The sequence below is a fragment of the Boleophthalmus pectinirostris genome, unplaced genomic scaffold, assembly GCF_026225935.1.
Source record: "Boleophthalmus pectinirostris isolate CB_2022bp ecotype Guang Dong unplaced genomic scaffold, ASM2622593v1 HiC_scaffold_5, whole genome shotgun sequence".
Taxonomy (NCBI): Eukaryota; Metazoa; Chordata; class Actinopteri; order Gobiiformes; family Gobiidae; genus Boleophthalmus; species Boleophthalmus pectinirostris.
In genome coordinates this window covers 2298761-2317964 of record NW_026571404.1, presented here as the reverse complement: position 1 = coordinate 2317964, position 19204 = coordinate 2298761, and the positions used below count along the sequence as shown (strand labels likewise).

Here is a 19204-nt window from a genome sequence, read left to right as displayed (position 1 = left end):
AACTGTCCCATCGAGATCAAATCAGAGACCATTTTTGTAATTTTTTACTTTTATTTGTATTTTACAGTTATTTTGACGCATTTATATTAGTGTTTTTATAAATCTGTCTCTGTTTTATCACCTCAGACCTCGAGACCGAGACAAGACCGAGTCCAAACGCAATCGAGTCCAAGACAAGACCAAGACCACAAAAAAACAGTCTCAGTACTACGACACTGTATCATGTGTCAACAGAAAGAAATTTGAACCTGGCTCATGGTGCATTTTGGACTTTTTTTTTTACACATAAAATGTTTTATATATATATTTATATATATATATATATATATGAAAACCTTACATGATGAAAAACTTGTAATTTTTTTTTCTCACGTTTTTTGGTTCATAAATTACAAACCAAATTTCAAAATGATCTCCCTATATTTAAGATTTTTTACACTTAATTTTTTTATTTTAAAATTTTTTTCCACAATTTTAAATTATAATCCCACAATAGAAACACACTTACACTTATATGTAAACGGACAACAGACAGAAAATAAATTAATACATAAATTAATAAATAATAATAAACGTAAAAAAAAACAAAACAACTAATTACATTAAATAAGGGGGAGAGAAAAATGTTTTAAAATTAAATAATATAATGAAATGAAATAAGAATTTTAAGAAATAAAATGAAGTAAAGGGTTTTGTAAAGAGTCATTTTTCTTTTAGATTAATTAGATTTATTATTATTGTTTGGTTATTTTATTTTGTATGTATGTCGTTAATTGAATTATTTCTACATGGGTTTGGTTACAATAAATAAACCTGCAGAATCTCGCCTTATTCATTTAATTTATTGAAATAATATAAAATTTATCTTGAATTCTTTTGGTGCAGAGTAAAATCTGTTTCAACTTCAGGAAAAATAAAACAATTTAATAAAGAAATGATTATAGAAATAAGATCTGTGTTATATTACAGAAATAAAACAGACTTAAATAGAATAAAAAAACAAAATTAAAGTGGGTTAAACGTGCTGTGACTCACTGCGAGCTGTTTGTCGGTGGAGGGCAGAGCCGAGGGCGGCGTCCAGTCCAGAGAGTCTCTCCCGGCCGGACCGAACTGCCAACTGCTGCTGTCCAGGAGAGAACGCATCCTGATCCACCCACACCGAGACCCACACCGACCCGGAGAGAACGAGAGAGGGGCCCCCGCACGGCTCGGGCCCCCACCACTGGACTCAAGAGCCACAAGAGCCACAAGAGCCACAAGAGCCACAAGAACAGAAACAGAAACAGAAACGAGTGGAGAGCAGAGTCTGAGAGAAACTGAGCAGATGTGAGGACGAGAGGAGGATAAAAACACAGAAGGGAGGGGGGAGAGAGAGAGATGAGTGTGACAGAGGGAGAGACAGAGAGAGAAAGATGAGTGTAAGAGAGTGAGAGTGAGAGAAAGATGAGTGTAAGAGAGTGAGAGTGAGAAAAATCACACATGAGCATCTTTGAAAAAAGACAAGCAGTCAGTGTATTTCTCTTTCCTTGGAAAACGCTCCAAACAACTGGAACCCAGGTTAAAAATGCACCTAACTGCTTTAAAACATTCCCACTCCTGTCGGTCAGTGAACACACCGCTCACATGTGCAACAGGTCGAGACGTACAATCGCACACGTACAAGTGCTTCACACAAGCACCTGCTCCTCTCCCTCCATCCACACACAGGAGTGAGGAGAGTCAGGACGACCACACAGGAGCCTCACCGCTGCCACATGAAGACAGACAGACTGTGCGCTCGTGTAAACCGACGGAACTGGCCACATGGTGCCTGGTAATAATAATAATAATAATAATAACAATGCATCAGTTTTATAATGTGCTTTTTTGAACACTCAAAGACACTTTACAGAACATTATTCAGTCACTCAACACCATCATAAACGGACACACAACTTTCTTATTAGGCAACGTGGGTGAAGTGCTGAGCTTCTGAGATCTGACAGGATCAATCTTTGACAGGTCGATATATTCACACCAGGTAAAGAACAACGACGTCCCGATGGTGAACTGAAAACCCAAAGAGCCACAACTCAGTGACACAATTATTCTAAAGTTTGTAGGGTGTCAGGGCTGCTGCAGTAGATCCGCTCCCCACACTTCACCACTCACATAAACTCAGTCACATGGACGACACCTTCTCATGGACTTTCTGGTTTTGGATCACAGACATGAAGCTCACATCCCTGTGGCAAAATATGACTGAGAACTGTGATAAAACCACAGGCTTTTTTTGTTTGGAGTTTGTGCTCTGTCCACTGCTGCTGTTGTTACTGTTGTGATCTTGTGAGCTGAACCTTTAATATTTGACATATTTATACAAGTGCACTTGACTTGACTTGACTTGAATTACTTTGAGGTTAAAACCATGAACCTAATGCTTGAGTTTAACCATCACAGTCTGCAGATGTACAGATTGTAAATATTGGGTATTTCTCATTTGCTTCTTCACTTTTTTGCCAAGTCGACACACAGCAAAATCCTCTAAACTCAAATACAAGTCTCATGTTTTTTACTGCTCTTCCACCTCCCAGAGCCGTGTGCTGCTCTTCTGGCTCTTACATCCATCCAACTTCCCCCTTTGCTCCCGGCAGTGTTGGGAGTAACAGATTACATGTACTGGAGTTATGTAATCAGAGTACAAATGATGAGTAACTGTATTCAGTTACAGTTACTGTTTCAGTGAGTGGTAATTGGATTACAGTTACTTTGTTGAAATAAATGGATTACACGGCGGTATTTTCCTGTTTTCACATTTTGGGCTGTATCCTTTTTTTTTTTTTTTTTTTTCTGTAATTCCACTCATTGCCAGACACTAAACCAGGCTTAAAACCAGGTCTAAAACCAGGTCTAAAACCAGGTTTAAAACCAGGTTTAAACCAGATTTAAACCAGGACTAAACCAAGACTCAATCCAGGTTTAAACTATGTCTCAAACAGGATTTAACAGGACTAAACCATAAACCGTGTGGACCGTGTCTCCTCATCTTCTATCAATAATATTTTTAATTTGATTCAGTAAAGTCTGGACTTTTTTAAATTTTCTTTTATCAGACAAAACTTCTGATGTTACGATGTCCGAGTCTTTGTTTCTCTACAGCAAATCAAGTAATCCAAAGTATTCAGATTACATTACTCACTTTAAGTAATTTAATGGATTCTGTTACAAACTACATTTTGGTGTGTGTAATCTGTAATCTGTAGGGGATTACATTTTTAAAGTAAACTTCCCAACACTGGCTCCTGGCAAACACCACAGATGCTCCACAACCTTTAAGTTTTACTGTTTCAGCTCTGTTTTATAGTAGAATTTACCTTTTAACGGCCCAAATGCAGATATTGGGCCTGTTCACACGAATAAACAAACAAACTGGCTTTTAGTGGGACCTGAATGAACAGTTTTTCCACAATAAACTAAAATGTGACTTTATGAAATCAGGCACAAGGTTAAGAAGTTCGTGGAATTACTCTCTATCAAATAATAAGTTCATTATTTGTGGATCTGCAGTTTGTTTGTTCTTTCAAAAACAGTAAATCTCCCATAAAGTTCAACTGAATCTGACGGTGTGCCTCAAGGATCCACCTTTGGACCATTAATGTTTTCTCTTTATACATTTATTTTCCCGTCAAGTTTCATTACGATTTGTTGCTGACAATAAATGTATAATGTGAAAGCATCCTCGGACTTTTCAACATGCTTTTTAGTTTTGATTTAAATGAACAGGCAATGAAATAAAAAATAAAAACCAAGAGGCAAGCTGCATGAGAGCCACATTTTTTTTATTTTTATTTTTTGGACACATATGGACGAGTCACTGGAAGCAGCAGATGCAGAGGAGCGGGCAGAGCATAGAGGCCGATATATCAAAAGCTCCAGTATTACAGGATTATTATAAGAAATCACAGTCACGACATGGGGCCACCTCCCTCCAGGGGGCGCTCACACTCGGGAAAGGCCGCAAATACCCGACGTTTTCTCCACGGACGTTCGGATCGTCTCACGTTTCCTCCAGGACGGCTCCTCTCGCGTTGTGCTGCTCGGATTTCAAGTATCAAAAGAAGTCGTCCTCTGACCTCGAACTCTTCAAAATAAAAGTGAAGTTTTAAATTCATGAGCGAAATCGACAAGAAATTATTCCCAAAAATGACGCCAGTGTTTTTTTGTAATTTGTGGGGTTTGTCGGTAAATGAGTGACTGCAATTGAGTTTTACACATTATCTATGGAACGTCATTTGTTTCATCAGGTTTTTTATTTTAAATGTGGTTGAATTTCTTACTTTGAATGTTTTAACTCTGAAAAAACATGTTTGAGAGCAAAAGCACAGAGCTCTTTTCTGTCCACAAATGCACAAAGCTTTTCCTTCTGCACGGTTTTCACAAACTAAATCGAATTTCTGTCCCAATGTCAGAAATCCAGCTTATGCCCAACTTTAAAATGTGACAACCCCAATCTCGGACTTCCCATCATCTTTGTTTTCCCAGTGGGACGTGTCTATTGTCAAAGTCGATCTTTTCAAGTCTTTTGAACCATATCACTTTTGTTTCTGGTTCTGATATTGTCATATTTTAGTTTTGGGATTCAGACATCGTATTTGTGTGGTTGTTGGATCCTAATAACGGACAAACGACTCGAGAAATGTGTTTGCGAACTTCATAAATGCAAAAGTGAATCAGATGTGTGTGACTCAAACCTCTGTTCAAACTGTTTCTCTTCCCAACAGAATTGAAAAATAGTGAAAGGTGAAGGTGATGGGCAGGATTGATCCACAGGAAGAACCAAAAAGGAAACATTTGTCTGACTAAGAAATCATCCTGAGTTTACAGAGAACATTTTGTCTGTGGAGCGACGACAAAACAAAATCCTGTTTGTTAATGTAGAGGAGCAGAAAACAAACAGACTGAGCTGCACTTTCTTGTTCTTGTGGTTTTACAGAAACATCACGTCTTGGTCTTTGCAGTGGAAGGTGTTTCTTGGTGAACAGTTGGAGACTTTCACTTTGGCGTTGACTTTTTAAATTCTTAACCGAGGTTGAGTGAGGGATCGGGGTTTTGTTTTGTTGTCGCTCCACAGACAAAATGTTCTCTGTAAACTCAGGATGATTTAGTCAGACAAATGTTTCCTTTTTGGTTCTTCCTGTGGATCAATCCTGCCCATCACCTTCACCTTTCACTATTTTTCAATTCCGTTGGGAAGAGAAACAGTTTGAACAGAGGTTTGAGTCACACACATCTGATTCACTTTTGCAGAGAACAAATTTCTCAAGTCGTTTTCCGCTGTTAGGATCCAACAACCACACAATTATACGATGTCCTGAATCCCAAAACTAAAATATGACAATATCAGAACCAGAAACAAAAGTGATGTGGTTCAAAAGACTTGAAAAGATCGACTGTGACAATAGACACGTCCCACTGGGAAAACAAACATGGAGGTTTGATGCTCACTTTTTCAGAGGATCCTTCTCAGTGTGAACTGCACAAAGACTGGAGTCTGATTCAACTTTCAATGATACTATTTGACTTAATTATTTTTGATGTTATTAAAGAAAAACAGATTTTTCAGATTCTGCAGACACTAAACTCCAGAGACTTGGTGGACCCAATAAACAACTAGAGAATTTCATGAAATTTCTCATTTAAGTTTAATTTTGCAAGTGTAAAAAATTTATACTAGGTACAGATTGATTTTCAAAATTTTTTCAAAAACTTGGACAAATGATTCACCCTAGTCGACATCATCGAGGAATAAATTAATTCAGCTTGAAAATCAGAATAAACCACCCACTTACGCCGGAATTATCATTTTCATTAGGGATTAAGTGTTTACATTACACAGTCTTTTTAAAGTGGAATTAATGTTTATCCAGAATTAAATTAATTTTCATTTGAAACTAAAGCTCTCATGTAAACGAGGCAAATCTTAAATGTTTTATTATTAAAAAGAAGATTTATCTGGATCTGAGACATTTTGAAAAGTTCATCATTTCACCATCGACTCGTGCAAATGACTCTTCAGAATCTACAAAAAAGACGTTCGTGTGACGTCGTTTTTGAAAACTGTGTCAGGCGTCTGCTCCATCAGACGTCACACTCTAGATCTGCCCTAAAAACGCTGCAGGTCACACTCCGGGTCCGGCTCAGGTCACAGCTTCAGTCCGGAGGGTCAGTGCAGCTTGAACCTTCACAATAATCTGCCCAAGAACACTCGAATACGGAAGCCCTGAGAGGCAAGAGAGAGAGAGAAAAAAAAAAAAAAAAAGAGGCAGGTCATTTGGGCTCTATTTTCTAAGTGTTTTTTTTTTTTTTCACCAACTCAAAAAAAATAAATAAATAAAAATTCTACAGCCCCCCCACCGTTGATGTGGCTGTCCAGTATATTCCTGTAAACACACAGGCCACATCAATGGTGGAAAAAAAAAACAAAAGAGAAAAAAAAAAATTTTAGACATTTTTTTTTGTGGAAAAAAATAAAATAAATAAAATTTAGAAAAAAAGAATAGGTAGAATTTTTTTTTTTTTTTTTTTTTGAGTTGCTGAAAAAACAAAACAAAAAAACACTTAGAAATTAGAGCCCAAATGACCTGCCTCTTTTTTTCTCTCTCTTGCCTCTCAGGGCTTCCGTACTCGAAACTTATATAAGGTCAAATTTCTTACATTTCTTCCATGTAGGTGCCATAAAGTCATGGACAATTCGCTTTAGATCATGAAAAAGTTTAGAAATGTTGTCAGTAAAAACGAGAACCTTGAAATATGGAACTCTAAATTTCCCCCCAAAAAAAGCTCCAAATTTCTTTCTACAGCTGCTGGGCCACATCTTTATCGAGCCCGTGTTGACCTAGATTATTATTTGTTATTCGATCGTCCGTTTTACCTAAAGACTGTGTCCTGTCCTTGCGGGGGACAGATGTGGACAGATGTTGTGTCCATCACAGTGATCAGCAGCTGCACAGAGGATTTAGTTAAGTCTATGTGGTCTATAAAAAGCCCCGTGCTAATGTGTCAGGGCACAGTGTCACTGTCATATGTTACGGCATTATCAGCACGCAAAGTCCCGACGTCCACAGAAGAACTCTCTGCACAAGCTTCAGAACAGGAATAAAATCAAAACAAAACAGTAGAACGAAGTATGTGGAGTGTTCTCGCTCTTTTTCACTGACAAAACTTCTAAACTTTTCCACGACTTTAGTCCAGGAGCCTCAAACTCATTTTGTTCCGGGGGTCGTGTCCAACCGACTTTGATCCTAAAGTGTCCGGATCAGAAAACTCATGTCATATAAACCCCAGAAATAACAATAAGTTCAAATATTTGTGCAGAGAAATGCACGGCCCGGGGGCTGGATCCGGCCCTCCAACACCTTTAATCTGGCCCTCGGCTGATTTTCTACTAAAATATTTTACGAATGACACACGGATTTGTTTTTTCATTTTTCCATTTTGTGTTTAAATGAAAAATGGGAAAAAAATGGATAACGGACTGAACCAGGACTAAACCAGGACTAAACAGGTCTCAGTCCCCGTCTCAGTCCCGGTCTCAGTCTCAGTCCCGGTCTCAAACCCCATCTCAATCCCGGTCTCAGTGCCGGTCTCAGTGTTGGTCTCAGTGCCGGTCTCAGTCTCAGTCCCGGTCTCAGTCCCCGTCTCAGTCCTGGTCTCAGTCCCCGTCTCAGTCCTGGTCTCAGTCCCCGTCTCAGTCCTGGTCTCAGTCCCCGTCTCAGTTCTGGTTTGGTCTCAGTCCTGGTCTCATTTCTGGTCTCAGTCGCCGTCTCGGTCCCAGTCTCAATCCCAGTCTCAGTCCTGGTCTCAGTTTCGGTCTCAATTCCAGTCTTAGTTCTGGTGTCAGTCCCGGTCTTAGTTCTGGTCTGGTCCTGGTCTGGTCTCAGTCCTGGTCCTGTTATTTTATTATTATTATTATTATGTTATTTTTTTTTATAGTTTTAGTCGTCAGGACAGATCCAACCTCATTAAATTTGACGTAGTTTGAATGGTTCCAGTGCACGAGGTCTTTCACTTTCTGCATTTGTGGAACAGAAAACTGCATAAATACAAAGGCATTTAAAGACACGTCGCACATTATGATCAAAATAAAACGTTTTACAATAAATACAGAAGCAATTCACAATCGGCAAACGTCTCATTTCACATGGTAAAGGCATCGGTTTATAGGTCGATAATAACGATATAATAACAACTGGCTTAAAAAACGTCAGGTTGTTGGTGTAAATTGAAATAAATAGGTTTTTGTGAAGTATTTTCGGTCGGGTTTGGGTTTGGGAGACGTCTTTGGCATCTTTCGTGCGTTGGGGTTTTTCGGAGTCACGGTGCAGAGATAAAACGGTGATTGTCGTCTGCTGCGGGTGAGACATGCAAAATAATCCACGTGTCGTTCGTTTATTCGTTTTTCAAAATAAAACCAGGAATAAAAAAGCGAAAAAAAAATACAATTTTCTTCATTATTTGTCTCCAAAACCAAAATGAAAACAGAAAAACAGGTAATGATTCGTTTTTTCAGTTTTTGATTTTGTGTTTAAATGAAAAATGGAAAAAACGGATAACGGACTAAACCAGGACTAAACCAGGACTAAACCAGGACTGAACCAGGACTAAACCAGGACTAAACCAGGACTAAACAGGACTAAACCAGGACTAAACCAGGACTGAACCAGGACTAAACCAGGACTAAACCAGGACTGAACCAGGACTGAACCAGGACTAAACCAGGACTAAACCAGGACTAAACCAGGACTAAACCAGGACTGAACCAGGACTAAAACAGGACTAAAACAGGACTAACCAGGACTAAACCAGGACTAAACCAGGACTAAACCAGGACTAAACCAGGACTAAACCAGGACTAAACCAGGACTGAACCAGGACTAACCAGGACTAAAAACAGGACTAAAACAAGACTAAATCGAGACTAAACCGTTTTCAGTCCTGGTCCTGGTCCCGGTCTCAGTCCTTGTCGTTTTCCTGGTCTCAGTCTTGGTCTCAGTCCTGGTCCTGCTCCCAGTTTCAATCCTGGTCTCAGTTCTGGTCTGATCCCAGTCTCAGTCCCAGTCCTAGTCCCGGTATAAAGTCCTGGTCTCAGTCCCAGTCTGGTCCCGGACCTGGTTTAGTCCTGGTTCAGTCCTAATTTAGACCTGGTTTAGTCCTGGTTCAGTCCTGGTTCAGTCCTGGTTCAGTCCTGGTTTAGTCCTGGTTCAGTCCTGGTTTAGTCCTGGTTCAGTCCTGGTTCAGACCTGGTTTAGTCCTGGTTTAGTCCTGGTTTAGTCCTGGTTCAGACCTGGTTTAGTCCTGGTTCAGACCTGGTTTAGTCCTGGTTTAGTCCTGGTTCGGACCTGGTTCAGACCTGGTTTAGTCCTGGTTCAGTCCGTCATCCGTTTTTTCCATTTTTCAATTTAAACACAAAATTAAAAACTGAAAAAAAAAAAAAAAATCATTATCTGTTTCTGTTTTTTCATTTTGGTTTTGGAGACAAATAATTTAAAAAATCGTTGTTTTTTCATTTTCTTATTTTTGGTTTTATTTTGAAAAACGAAAATAAACAAACGACACTTGGAAACATATTTCAAACGTTTGGTCACATTCTGGGTTCGTCGACACAGATTAACACGTTTAAGAAATTTATCTGTTTGCAATTTCATGATTTAAACTCTGAATACAGAAAATAAAAATGAATATTGTGATGGCACGATGAAGTAAAAGCACCTCATATTCACAGTGCGAGGAATAGAACCCACAACTTTCTCTGTGAACCCACGGCGTTCAGCTCCAGTCAAATGAAGCTCATCGAGGCTGGAGATTACAGGGGAGAATTTAGAGCCGAGTTTACGACAATGAGAATTATAAATATTTACGTCTATTTCATGTTTGTTAGAATTTGGTGCGAGATCTTTAGTAAAAATGTAATAAAAGTTTGAATTTAGCCCCAATATCCTCCAAGAAACGCCTCTTCTTCAAGTAAATGTGCGTAATCACTGTGTCGTTCGTTCATTTGTTTTTTAAAATAAAACCAAAAATAAAAAATGAAAAAAAAAAATTCTTCATTATGTTTCCAAAACCAAAATGAAAAAAAAAACAAAAAAAACCAAACAGATAACGATTCGTTTTTTCAGTTTTTGATGGAAAAAAAATGGATAACAGACTGAACCAGGACTGAACCAGGACTAAACCAGGACTAAACCAGGACTAAACCAGGACTAAACTGGTCTCACTCCTGGTCTCAATCCCCGTCTCAGTCCCGGTCTTAGTCCCGGTCTTAGTTCTGGTCTTAGTTCTGGTCTGGTCCCGGTCTCGGTCCCGGTCTCGGTCTCTGTCTCTATCTCGGTTTCGGTCCCCGTCTGACTCCCGGTCTCAGTCCTGGTCTTAGTTCTGGTCTGGTCCCAGTGTGGTCCCCGTCTCAGTCCCGGTCTTAGTTCCGGTCTTAGTTCCGGTCTTAGTTCCGGTCTTAGTTCCGGTCTTAGTTCCGGTCTTAGTTCCGGTCTTAGTTCCGGTCTTAGTTCTGGTCTGGTCCCAGTGTGATCCCGGTCTCGGTCCCGGTCTCGGTCCCCGTCTCTATCTCGGTTTCGGTCCCCGTCTGAGTCCCGGTCTCAGTCCTGGTCTTAGTTCTGGTCTGGTCCCAGTGTGGTCCCAGTCTCAGTCTCGGTCTCAATCCCTGTCTCAATCCCCGTCTTAGTCCCGGTCTTAGTTCTGGTCTGGTCCCAGTGTGGTCCCGGTCTCAGTCTCGGTCTCAATCCCCATCTCAGTCCCGGTTTTAATTCTGGTCTTAGTTCTGCTCTGGTCCCAGTCTGGTTCCAGTCTCAGTCCTGGTTTAGACATGTTTTAGTCCTGGCTCAGTCCTGGTTCAGTCCTGGTTTAGTCCTGGTTCAGTCCTGGTTTAGTCCTGGTTCAGTCCTGGTTCAGTCCTGGTTCAGTCCTGGTTTAGTCTGGTTCAGTCCTGGTTCAGTCTGGTTCAGTCCTGGTTCAGTCCTGGTTTAGTCCTGGTTTAGTCCTGGTTCAGTCCTGGTTCAGTCTGGTTTAGTCCTGGTTCAGTCCTGGTTCAGTCCTGGTTCAGTCCTGGTTTAGTCCTGGTTCAGTCCTGGTTCAGTCTGGTTTAGTCCTGGTTCAGTCCTGGTTCAGTCCTGGTTCAGTCCTGGTCCTGGTTCAGTCCTGGTTCAGTCCGGCATCACAGTTTAAGTCACGTGAACAGGAATCGTTATCCGTTTTTTCCATTTTTCATTTAAACACAAAATCAAAAACTGAAAAAAATTGAATCATTATCTGTTTTTTTTTTTCATTTTTCTTTTGGAGACAAATAATGAAGAAAATATTTGTTTTTTCATTTTCTTATTTTTGGTTTTATTTTGAAAACCAAATGAACGCTCGACACACAGATCGTGCGTCGGACTGTAATACTTTTAGATACTGAATTTTCATTTGACACTTTCTCTTAAGAACCTTTTTTGTAACTGTATCTCATTACTGTACTTATACTCGAGTAAAAGTATGGAGTACTTTCACCACGGCGGCAGAGAAGGTGCAGCAAGTCAAACACTGAAAGCAACTGAAACGAAACAGAAACCAGAAAATAAATGGACCCATCGATTTCAACTTTCAACGAATCTGTGTGTCGTTTGTTCAGTCGATTTCAAAATAAAACCAAAAATAAGAAAACGAAACAACAATTTTCTTCATTATTTGTCTCCAAAACCAAAATGAAAAAACTGATAATGATTTGATTTTTCAGTTTCTGATTTTGTGTTTAAATGAAAAATGGAAAAAAAAAACGGATAACGGACTGAACCAGGACTAAACCAGGACTAAACATTTTCAGTCATGGTCTGGTCCCGGCCTCAATCGCGGTCTCAGTTCTGGTCCTGGTCCCAGTCTCAGTTCCGGTCTGGTCCTGGTCTCAGTCCTGGTCTCAGTCGCGGTCTGGTCCCGGACTCAGCTTTGGTCTGGTCCTGGTCTCAGTCTCGGCCTCAGTCCCGGTCTCTCAGTTGTCTCAGCTCTGGTCTGGTCCTGGTCTCAGTCTCGGCTTCAGTCTCGGCTTCAGTCCCGGTCCTGGTGTCGGTCTGGTCCCGGACTCAATTCTGGTCCCGATCTCAGTCCCTGTCTCAATCACGGTCTGTCCTGGTCTGGTCCCAGTCTCAGTCCCAGTCTCAGTCCTGGTCCTATTCCTGGTCTCAGTCCTGGTCTCAGTCCCAGTCTGGTTCCAGTCTGTTCCTGGTCTCAGTTCTGGTCTGGTCCTGGTCCCAGTCTAAGTCTTCGTCTCAGTCCTGGTCTGGTTCCAGTCTGGTTCTGGGCTGTTTCCGGTCTCAGTTCTGGTTTGGTCCCAGTCTATGTCCTGATCTCAGTCCCGGTCTGGTTCTAGTCTGGATCTGGTCTGGTCCCGGACCCGTTTTAGTCCTGGTTTAGTCCTGGTTCAGTCCGTTATCCGTTTTTTCCATTTTTCATTTAAACACAAAATCAAAAACTGAAAAAAATGAATCATTTGTTTTTTCATTTTGGTTTTGGAGAAAAATAATGAAGAAAATCGTTGTTTTTTTCCATTTTCTTCTTTTTGGTTTGATTTTGAAAAACAAATAAACAAACGACACACAGATTAACAGATTAACCTTCACTAATCAAACCGTAAACGTTCTGTCGCTCAAATCTCCCGAACCAATCAGATCTTGTGCATCGGCGTAGCGTCCCGCCCCCGACCGCCCGCCCGGCCAATCACGGCGCGGCGGTCCCGGGGTCACTTGGCGGTTTCCGGGCAGCGTTCGGCGGTGATCTGGTACAGACGTCCCACTCGCTCCAGCCACTCGCGCAGGGCCTGGCGGACGCGCGGGTCGCTCACGTGACACGTCAGCTGACTCAGGCACGGGTAGAGGACGGGCTGCAGGGACAGGAAGGACGCCGTGGACAGCAGCAGGATGTGGTCCAGCAGCGTCAGAACCATGTTGGTCCAGGCCTGGAAAATAAATAAAAAAATAAAATATTTGTTGTTGTCGTTTTGAGTTTTCTGTTCAGTTTAGTCAGAACATTTTAGTTTGAGACTTTAGTGTTTTTATGACAGAAAATCATCAGCGGAAGAGATCGACTCGACGACTCTGCTCCTGGTTTAGTCCTGGTTTAGACCAGGTTTAGTCCTGGTTTAGTCCTGGTTTAGACCAGGTTTAGACCTGGTTTAGTCCGGGTTTAGACCAGGTTTAGACCTGGTTTAGTCCGGGTTCAGTCCTGGTTTAGACCTGGTTAAGTCTTAGTTTAGACCTGCTTTAGTCCTGGTGTAGTCCTGGTTTAGACCAGGTTTAGATCAGGTTTAGACCAGGTTTAGACCTGGTTCAGTCCTGGTTTAGACCTGGTTTAGACCTTGGTTCAGTCCTGGTTCAGTCTTGGTTTAGTTCTGGTTTAGTCTTGGTTCAGTCCTGGTTCAGTCCTGGACTATTGGGTTGACCTTGATTTATCACGGGGAGTGTTAAAGGTTCTGGGTCTGTGCAGGTTTAACTTTGATATAATCGTGTGTGAACAGGTGAGTGTGACTCTGGACTGTGCAGGACTTGGTCAGGACTTGGTCAGGACTTGGTCAGGACTTGGTCATGTTGGAACCTCACACACATCTGTTGTATAAACAGTATTTGTTTCAGAGTTGAACCTTCAGAGTCGTCAAGGTTTTTCTGAAGGCTCAAGAAAAAATACTGAATGAATTTTTGTACTGTTAATATTTTTTTTCAACATTTTTTATTCAGTGAGTAATAAACACAACACTAGTAATAATTTCTAGATCATTGTTTAAAGTTGAACTGATATTTGTTGGGAAACAAAGGTTATTTATAAACTTTTATAACTTAATTCAATGGAATGGAAATGGACCAATCACAGTTTATCTTCCAGTTGTATCCGGGTAAATCAGTGACTCCCCCTGCAGCGCTGAACTAAACAAACACCTGCAGGACCTTCAGCGGCTGGAATGAAGTTTGAGATTGACAGTTGTCTGAACCAATCAGATTTCATTGAGTTATGGGCGGGATCATGTCACCATATCTTCCGAGTCTTCACAAATACCCTGTAATAGAATTAGACCACAGCGACGAAAACCACACCGGACACCTCTGTTTGGACGCCTCAGGGGCGTCTGGAAGAAGGAGAAGACAAAGACCCGTGACCTGGAGCGAACGGCTCCGTCAGAGCCAGGAGCCCACGGAAGCTCAGAACCCACCCGCGGCTGGTCCGGCCCGGCTGAGCCCGCGGACACGTTGCATCTCACATGGTCAGAAAAAAGTGAAAAAAGTGTAAAGAAAAGGCGTCAAACTTAAAGAAACGCTCGCGGTGGATTTAAAAAAAATAAAAGCCTGTAAGAAACAGACGTTTACAATAAATAAATAAATAAATAATAAAAATTGTGTTAACGGCGTTAAAATAATTGTCAGCGTTAATGAATTAATTAGTTAACGCAAAACTAACGCGTTCACGTGTCCGGCCCAAGTTTATTTAATTTATGAGACAAGGACAGTGCACAATAAACATGAATTACCCTGCACTGTACCAGGCTGTAACACTAGATCAGGGGATTGAACCCTGAACCTTCTTGCTGTGAGGCACAAGTGCTAATCACTCGGCTCCACACTGGTCCGTCCACAGCGTCAGAGCTCGTACCTGGATCTGCGCCTCGGCGTCTCTCAGGGAGATGGTGTGAGAGCTCACGGTGGAGCCGGAGCGGGGCCTCTTGTCCTGACGCAGAACCTCGGGCCCCGCGCTCACAGAGTGCTTCAGGGTGGGCCCCTGCTGGTCCAGGAGGTTCTGCGGTCTCTGCAGGGGCCTCTGGGGCTCGGCGGGGCCCCTCTTCTCCGTGCCGCGGCCCTGCTCCTTCATGAAGAGGTTGAGGTGGCTCTGCTGCGGCGTCTGCTGCTGCTGCTTCCTCCTCTTGTACTCCAGCATCAGTTTGCTCAGCGTCCGGTCCGTCGCCATCGAGTAAAGTTTGTTTCCCGCGCTCTCCCACCACTCCTTCCTCCGACCGGGCCCCGAGCTCAGACCGGGCCCCGAGCTCAGACCGGGCCCCGAGCTCAGACCGGGCCCCGAGGACAGACCGGGTTCACGGCTGTCACTGCCTGTGCGGAAGTGGTGGGGCAAACTGCCACTGCTGCACACACACACACACACACACACACACACACACACACACACACACAGAAACACACACACACAGACACAGATATTAAGTCGTCACATCTTAAGGTTAAAACCTACCAGTGACTGACAGGGGCCAAACTCACTGCATCAGCCCAATGAACAAACGGTGCAAATTCACAAATTTAAACACAAGTTTAAACGAGGCACAAACACGACATTCTTTGTTTGCGCCTCATTTAAATTTGTTTTTGAGTTTGTGAATTTGCATCGCTTCTGTACTTGACGTTGTTTTCTCTGACTGAGACACATTTGGTCGTTGCATCGTCCCTGTCGGCCACCGTACCACTTAGTTCCAAACATAACTATAGTTCTATGAATCATGAGCAGACCTGAACCCGGGGCTGGGCGTGGGCGTGTCTCCGGGCGAGGCGGTGCTGGTGTCTGTCGTGTGCCCTCTGTACCCGTAGTCCTCAGACGGGGTACCGCGGGCAGAGTACCCGCCGACAGAGGTGGGCGTGGACGTCTCCGAGTGGCACATGGGCAGGAGGAGGAGGTGCTCCACCCCGAGGCCGGCGCGCTCCTCCAGGGCCGAGTCCAGGTCCCGGTGCATCTGGATGTAGCTGCTGCACAGGTCCATGCACAGTTTGTACAGACGCTTCACCAGCCACGCCCAGTCTGCCCCGCCCACCGGCTGCACGCTCAGGGAGGGCACCGGGGCACGCCACGGGGCACGCTTGTCCCGCCCACGAGGAGGACTCACCTGGACAGGACACAGGATCAAACGTGGAGTCTGAGCTGTTTAGAAGCACTGTTGCGCTGTCTGTGAGTCTGTCCCAGGGCAGATGTGGCTACAGAAGGATCTTAACACCATGAGTACGACGAGTGATTGATTGATTGATTAATAGCATTTATATAGCGCCTTTCAAGATCCCCAAAGCACTTTACAGTTCATTATTCAGTCACTCCACACTCAGTGGTGTAAACTTCTACTGTAGCCACAGCTGCCCTGGGGCAGACTGACAGAAGCGAGGCTGCCAATCTGCGCCATCAGCACCTCCCACCACCACCATCACTCACGCTCACACCACTTTCATACTAGGCAATGTGGGTGAAGTGTCTTGCCTAAGGACACAACGACCATCTCCATCCAAGTCCTACCCAGGCCCAACCTGCTGAGCTTCTGAGATCTGACGGGATCAGGCTTTTACAAGCCTAATGGCCACACAGTGGCATAGAGTGAACGAGTCAAGCAACAGAAACAATCTCTGGTCCTAGTTTAGAGTTATGATGTTGTATCAGTGAAGATTAATAAGTTTGGAATGTAAAAACTCACTGTGATAAAGTAAAAGCCGTCAAAAAAGTCTGAGGCGCTCTGTTGGAAAACAAGCATCATGACATTTGGACTTCCGGTCCCCCTCACTAATGCTCATTTAACATCAGAACTTATTTTATCACACGGAGATAAACTGAGCGCACTGACAATATCGTGAGCTCGTGTAGAAACTTCATATAAACTCTGGATCCATGTGTAACCGCACGGACAGCGACGTTTTCTGCACTCAGGCTGCGCGTGTCCACTGTGTTACCAAACCACAGACTCTATTTATGAACGGACAAAGTGCCAAACAAAGAATCCGTCCATATATTCGCCGCATCATTTTATTAATCGCAAGGTTCAAAGTGTGAGAAAAAATAGTAGCGGCTTATAGTCCAGAAGTTACGGTAAGTTATCTTTTGAGCCTCGTCCTTGAAGAGCACCTGACTTCTACTAAGATACTCCCCTGAAGCTCTGACTTCCTCCGCGTTTGTTTTTAATGTTCACCTGAGCCGTCTCCTCAAAGATGTCCTCGTCCTCAGAGGAGGCGGAGTTCGGGTGGGAGGAGTCAGAGCTGCCCTCCTCTTCCTCATACAGGATCTTCTTCACCTGGAAACCAAAGTGTAATTTGATACAGAACATCATGTCATCAATAGTCAGTTAGAGCTTTACTGAGTCTTTTTTTTGTCATTTTTTCATATTCACACATTAACAGGTTTACTGAAGTTAATATTCTTACAGCGGTGGATTCCCCGCTCGTTGGCGTTACCTGTTGGGCGCTGATGCAGTCGGCCTGGCTCAGGATGGCCCCCAGCAGAGCCTGCAGGTACAGGTTGAAGCTCATGGCAGACTGGCGGTACAGGTTGGCGGCTCCACACACTCCAGACACCTTCATCAGGAGGTACTTGAGCCCCGGGCGCGTGTCGAAGTCCCGGGCGGTTCTGACAGAAGCACACGCAAGACATCCTCATCCACAGTTATAAAATACACTGAACTGAAATGGAGCCCAGGACTAGACTAAAGACTAGGGACTGATGCCGAGCCAGGAAGTTTTAGCTGGATCGGACATCGGCTCCATGTCCCAGTTGGGCTGTTTATTGGATGTATGACTATTTAAAGCACAGGTGTCAAACATACGGCCCGGGGGCCAGATCCGGCCCTCCAAGACCTTTAATCTGGCCCTCGGCTGATTTTCTACTCAAATATTTGAATGATATTTTCTATTAAAATCTTGTTAATTTTCTGTGGTGTTTATCACAGCAGCGTCTCCAGCGTCTCTGTACGTGGCCCCTCCCACCAGAGCAGCACAAATGAAGACTTGTCTCTTTCCAAACGCTCTTAAAGGACGATCGTTTTGACTGTTGACCGTGACACCCTCATCAGAAAAATGTCCAACATGAGAAAAGTGGAGCCGAGTGCAGGATTTTACAACAAAAATGGACTTATTCCTGTTTACAGACAAGTTCATGTTAAAACATTGTGTTGAAATTGTATTTTTCTTAAAGTTTCAGGTTGTTCATAATTTAATATTTTGTAAAAGAAAGAGTTCATCAATTAAAAAAGATTTCTGTAATAGATTTGCGTTTCTCTGCACAAATATTTGAACTTATTGCTATTTTTGGGTTTATATGACATGAGTTTTCTGATCCGGACACTTTGGATCAAAGTAGATTGGATACGGCCCCAAGACCAAAATGAGTTTGACACTCCTGGTTTAAAGGCTGATAGAGGCCTAGAATGTCTCAGAACTTTTGAACTCGAAGTTGTTCAGAAGTTACTTGCAGGATAAATAACAGCTACATAACACATTTTGATCAAATGTGTAAAAAGTTAACTGTGTTTTTTTGGGTCTGTGTCATTCCTCAGTCATCCAGGTCAGATCCACACCAAAGAAAAAGGCAAGTGTCACTAGATAAAAGTTTTAGAGTTTCATCGCAAGGAGAAAATTCAGTTTGTCAAACTGGACAAAAGTTAGTTTGGTTGAAGACATTTCTCAGCTCATCCAAGCTGCTTCTTCAGTTCTGGTCAGACGCTGGTGACACTTCCTTATATCTGTCTGCAGGGAGGAGCTAACTACACTGAAACTACTCTGAAACTAACACACACTTGTTTACAGTTTGTGTTTGTTAGTTCGGCCTGTTGACCTGTACAGGGTGTGGGTCTAATTAACAGAACAGTTCATGTCCATAATGGAGCTTCCACACCTCTGGTCCTGACCTGGATACACCTGTTGTTCTTGTTTGTTTTGATTTAGGTTTGAGGATGGACGTGTAAATAGGAGATAGATGGAGTCTGAGTCCATGTCTGTTTAGATAAGGATTCTCTTTCTTAACAAAAATGTCTTCTTTCACTCTCCTCTCAAACCAATTCTTTTCTCGGGATAAAATCTGTACCTCGCTGTCCTCAAACGAGTGACCGTGGATTTTAAGTGGAGATGTACAGCAGACTGAGGTCCTGTGTTGTTCTCTCGTCTGTGTTGGTTCTTGTGAAGTGTCTGTTTAGTTTCTCCAGTGTCGTGTTCACTTCAGTCTTCACTGCACTGACTGGAGTAGACACATTGATTTGTTTGTGTCTCGGTGTTTTGTCCTTTGGGTTGGACCAGTTTCTGTCTTAAACTGTTCGCAGGTTTGAGATAAACCGGGATCTCATGTTGTCTGAAAATCCTCTGTAGTTTTTCAGAAACTAGAGTTTCATTATTATTTCATCGCTCATCCAATGTCAGCTCAGTGCCCGCGCTGCCTTTCAGTATTCATTTCA

The 19204-nt window shown here is 42.8% G+C and overlaps 1 protein-coding gene across 1 annotated transcript in view; it reads right to left on the bottom strand.

Moving 5' to 3' along the window:
* Nucleotides 1-3818: 3818 nt before the first annotated feature.
* The window catches only part of arfgef3 (ARFGEF family member 3), a 100425-nt gene continuing 85039 nt past the window's right edge, over nt 3819-19204 (bottom strand). Inside the window, 6 exon segments of the mRNA XM_055162756.1 lie at nt 3819-4120; nt 12651-12976; nt 14659-15142; nt 15522-15892; nt 16955-17056; nt 17217-17388. Coding sequence (XP_055018731.1) covers nt 12761-12976; nt 14659-15142; nt 15522-15892; nt 16955-17056; nt 17217-17388 — 1345 coding nt within the window. The 3' untranslated portion in view covers nt 3819-4120; nt 12651-12760.